Source organism: Sapajus apella, unplaced genomic scaffold (assembly GCF_009761245.1).
Source record: "Sapajus apella isolate SASKATOON/1434 unplaced genomic scaffold, GSC_monkey_1.0 scaffold2879, whole genome shotgun sequence".
In the NCBI taxonomy this organism is placed as follows: domain Eukaryota; kingdom Metazoa; phylum Chordata; class Mammalia; order Primates; family Cebidae; genus Sapajus; species Sapajus apella.
The window spans coordinates 4,234-8,442 of NW_022439805.1; the positions used below are offsets into that span (position 1 = coordinate 4,234).

The 4,209-nt window shown below is 63.8% G+C and overlaps 1 protein-coding gene across 1 annotated transcript; it reads right to left on the reverse strand.

Moving 5' to 3' along the window:
- Positions 1-1,384: 1,384 nt before the first annotated feature.
- LOC116547380 (mas-related G-protein coupled receptor member E) lies at positions 1,385-4,066 on the reverse strand. Its single transcript, XM_032273349.1, has one exon. It carries the CDS (start codon positions 2,865-2,867, stop codon positions 1,731-1,733), a length of 1,137 nt encoding a protein of 378 aa, XP_032129240.1. The 5' UTR covers positions 2,868-4,066; the 3' UTR covers positions 1,385-1,730.
- Between the last annotated feature and the right edge of the window lie 143 nt (positions 4,067-4,209).

Here is a 4,209-nt window from a genome sequence, read left to right on the forward strand (position 1 = left end):
TCTCGTTTGTCAGCTGAGGAATTGAGGTTGCTAATCCTGTCCTGGAGGCAGGGAGAGAGTGTCCTGCCCAGATCCTGGGCTGGAGATCAGTTGGGAGGAGGTAAGTCCCGGAGCGGGGCTGGAGGGGCTGTCGGAGAGGCGGGCCCCACCCCTGGGGCTCCCAGTCTCCAGACCGGCCAGGGACGCATGGGAGCAGGGGGTGAACGCGCTGTGTGGGCTGGGGCGGGCCCAGTGCAGGCCCCACGGGGTGAGGAGGGTGGTGGAGCTGGATTCTAGGGTAGGGTGCTGACCAGGGGTCTGTGACCCTCACCCAGACTCAGCAGGGACAGGCTCAGTCATGGCCAGGAGGGAATGTCCCTCCGTCACCGGGCGTGGAGGCCGGAGTCAGAAGTCAAACCTCTCAGATGCCTCAGTCTGCGGCTCAGACTGACATTGCAGACTTGGATGTCGGGCGCTGGTAGCAGTGGAATCAACACCCGTTTCTCTTGGGCTCACGAGAGGCTGGGCAGGCCTCACAGCACTGGATCTCATATTTCACAGACGAGCAAGCAGAGGTGGGGGGGCGTTCAGAGACTGGGCCGTGGTGACTCAGTGGGGTGACCAGCAGGGCTCAGCCCAGGCTGTGGGCTCCAAAGCTCCGGATCCTAGCACCCCCTGGCAGGTGCTCTGGGGTGGCAGCCAGGCCTGGCACTCAGGGGAAGCTGAGAAGCCTGCTGAGGGTGAAGCCCGGGTTCCTTCCTTAGAGGGTTCCTCTGGAGCCGACCAGCCCAGGGCAGAGGGTGGGCTGCCTCACACGGGGCAGACAGGAAGCTTTCTGGTTGCTGAAGGCCTGGGTCCCATGGGGAGACAGGGCTTCGGGCTGCTGGGGGTGGGCTGTAAGGAGCCTCTCCGCCCACCCAGGGTGCAATATCTGGGGACACCCATGGGGCCAGCTTTTCCGAAGCTCCAAGCGAGGGCTGTATCTTTCAGGTCTGAGTCGCGTGCCTTGAGCAAGGGACCGATGACCAAGGACAGCCCCCCAGCCTTCTGGAAGCCAGCCTCAGCCCTGCTTTTCCTCATGTGTGCTGGGGTTGGGGGTACGGCTTTGGATCCACGGACACCCTATGCTGATGGAATGAGTGGCTTTGTGGCATCACTGCATTTTCCTGCTTAAAACCTGCGACAACATAACGGGTCCAGGACACAAAGGCTTCGGGCCGCTTTGGACACAGTTCATCGGGGCCGGCAGTCAAGTCTTGGGCAGTCTTCAATTTTAGGGTCAATTTAGCTGCTGCAAGGGTACATGGTGAGCTGAGGACGGTTGTGTTCTCCGTGGGTGCACCTGCAGCGTGAGGAAGGAGGGGCGGGAGGGTCTGCCCCTGCCCCTCACCTGGTGCCTGGACCGGCTTCCTTCCTTTCTGGGCTCTCCCCACTGTAGCTGAGCAGGGAACGGGTGCCTGTGCATGAACTGTCAGGGAGGTTTCCCAAAAATGCACATTCCTGGGACTTCTCCCCAGAAACCCGGCCCACCTGCCTGGGCATATAGAGATCTTGCCTTTCCAGCTGCCTCCCAGGGGAGCCTCGTGCCCGGGAGCCAGGGTCACAGCTTCGACAGCACATGACCGGGTCACCCACCAAGGCCTCCTCCAGGTCCAGCTGGCCCCAGCCTCTGACCCCACCGTCTTCCCGGAGGCAGGAGGGCAACTCCTCCTGGCTCCCAGAGGCTGAGCTGGGGTCGGGGCCCCCAGGGCTCAGGCTGCTATGTCCACCAGGCCCCGGCGGGAGGTGTCCCTGGCGGCCCCCAGCTCAGCCTCGTCTCCAAGCGCCCGCTGGAGGACCAGCCGGAGGGGCAGCCTGCGGCCCTGGGCACTGCCCAGCCAAAAGTAGACGCCGGGCTTGGCGGCGCAGTGCACGGCGGCCATGAGGAAGCTGAAGTGGTAGAAGTAGTGGGGGATGTGCCAGAGCAGGTTCCGGGACAGCCAGTAGATGCCGAAGGGCAGGCCGCAGAAGAGGAAGAGGAGGACGGTGAGGAGGACCAGCGCGGGGAAGCCCCGGGGCGGGGGCCGCTGGGGGCCTCGCTCCAGGTGCAGCAGCAGCAGCAGGCTGGCCCCGCACATGGTGCAGCACAGTGTGGCCAGCAGAGCCGCGGCCGCCAGCCACAGCGCCCGGCACAGGTGGCGGCTGGGCTCCCCGAAGAACTGGGTGCAGGCGCCGCTGAGCAGCAGGTGCAGGAGCAGGCAGAGGGCCCAGGTGAGGGCGCACACGCAGGTGGTCAGGTGGCGTGGGCGGTGGCACGAGTGCCAGGCCGGGAAGAGGGCGGCCAGGCACTGCTCCACGCTCACGGCGCCCAGGAGGCTCATGCCCACGATGTAGCAGAAGAAGCGCAGCGTGGCCAGGCTGGTCTGCACGAAGCCCGGGAAGTCCAGCCGGCCTGGCAGCAAGTCGGGGACCACGGCCACCATGTGGCAGCCAAGGAAGATGAGGTCCGCGCAGGCCACGTCCAGGAGGTAGATGGCAAAGGGGTTTCTGTAGACATTGGAGCTGAGGAGCCAGAGGACTGCCCCGTTCCCCAGCAGCCCACCCAGGCCGAGCCCCTCGGTGAGGGACAGGATGACGAGGTTGAAGGCCACGTCTTCCTGGGAGCCATCGGTGGCCTCCCCATGCTGCCCGGCTTCTCTGGGGTCCATCGTGGGGTGGGGGGCAGGGGGTGCTGCGGGCATGTGTCCGGCTCTCTCTGTCTCCTGATGGCCCTGCAACCACAACAGTTGAGTCTGGGGCTCAGGAAGCTGTGCCCCCGCCCCTCCCTGCACTGGGGGAGAGGAGATAGCTAAGGCGTGGGTGGTGACCAGGGGAATGGTCAGCCCCCCAGGAGGAGGTTCCTCTCCCATTTCCACCCTCAGCCACCCGACGTCAGCTGCTCTTCCCTGAGACACTTGGGGGGAAGTTCCCCCCTTCCTCCCTTTCCTATGGTGACCTGGCCTCAAGGGCCTTCTGTGGAGCTGGTCCCTGCAGGCCGGGGTGGGGGCAGGGACAAGGAGATGTGGGAAGAAGGCCCAGACCCCTGGGGTTCCCTGTTTCTAGTGGTGCCTTAATGCTCAAAACGGCCTTATCTTAAAGTCAAAGGCAGAGGAGGATGCACTGCCCATGTCTAATGAGTGGTGTGACCACAGAGGGACAGCTTGCAGTGGCTGGGTGGGCTTTCTGTCATCATCTTAAAGCAGCTCTCAACTCTTTCAGCCTTTCCTTGACCTAACACGAGGGGCTGTTTGCCAGCAGGCTCCCAGGCCCCAGCCGTCCAGTTTAGTACACCACGCAGCTACATCAGGACCCAGGAAATCTGCCTCTCCCCGGCCATGTCCCTGCTGTCCTACGGCAGGACTCAGCCTCTGCGGCGTAGGGGCTCTAAGGCAGGACTCAGCCTCTGCGGGGTGGGGGGTCTACGGCAGGACTCAGCCCTCTGTGGGGTAGGGGGTCTACGGCAGGACTCAGCCTCTGTGGGGTAGGGGGTCTACGGCAGGACTCAGCCTCTGCGGGGTAGGGGGTCTATGGCAGGACTCAGCCTCTGCAGGGTAGGGGGTCTATGGAGAGGCTGCATCCTGCTCAATGTCGCCTGCCCTTTCCCCGTAGGGAGAAGAGGGACCTGTCTGGTGATGGGGCTGGGAGGAGCCCTGAGCTTCCATGGTGTCTCCAGCCTCCCTCCATCCCCTCCCAAGGCAGTTGGTTCACGGGGGCAAGTCCTTCAGAAGGGGTGCTGAGCCCTGGGAGGCAGCGCAAATCCCACGGGAGCTGGGCTGGAATCGGAGTCTTCGTCACAGCTCTGCCGGAGATACAGCAAGTAATAGACGTGATAGGACTCCCTGGTGCTCAGAGCCAGAGACACCTGCAGAGACCCGACCCCACACTGCCCCCTGTGTTTACCTGTGGTTCACGCTGCCCCCTGTGGTTACCTGGGGTTCACGGGCTGCCCCCTGTGGTTACCTGTGGTTCACGCTGCCCCCTGTGGTTACCCGTGGTTCACAGGCTGCCCCCTGTGGTTACCTGTGGTTCACGTGCTGCCCCTGTGCTTACCCGTGGTTCACACTGCCCCCTACGGTTACCCGTGGTTCACAGGCTGCACCCTGTGGTTACCTGTGGTTCACCCTGCCCCTGTGGTTACCTGTGTTCACACACTGCCCGCTGTGTTTACCCGTGGTTCACACGCTGCCCCCTGTGTTTACCCGTGGTTCACAC

Coding starts and splice junctions, on each gene's coding strand:
- LOC116547380 (XM_032273349.1), bottom strand. CDS start 2,867: ATGGGAGAGGAACCTCCTCCTGGGGGGCTGACCATTCCCCTGGTCACC.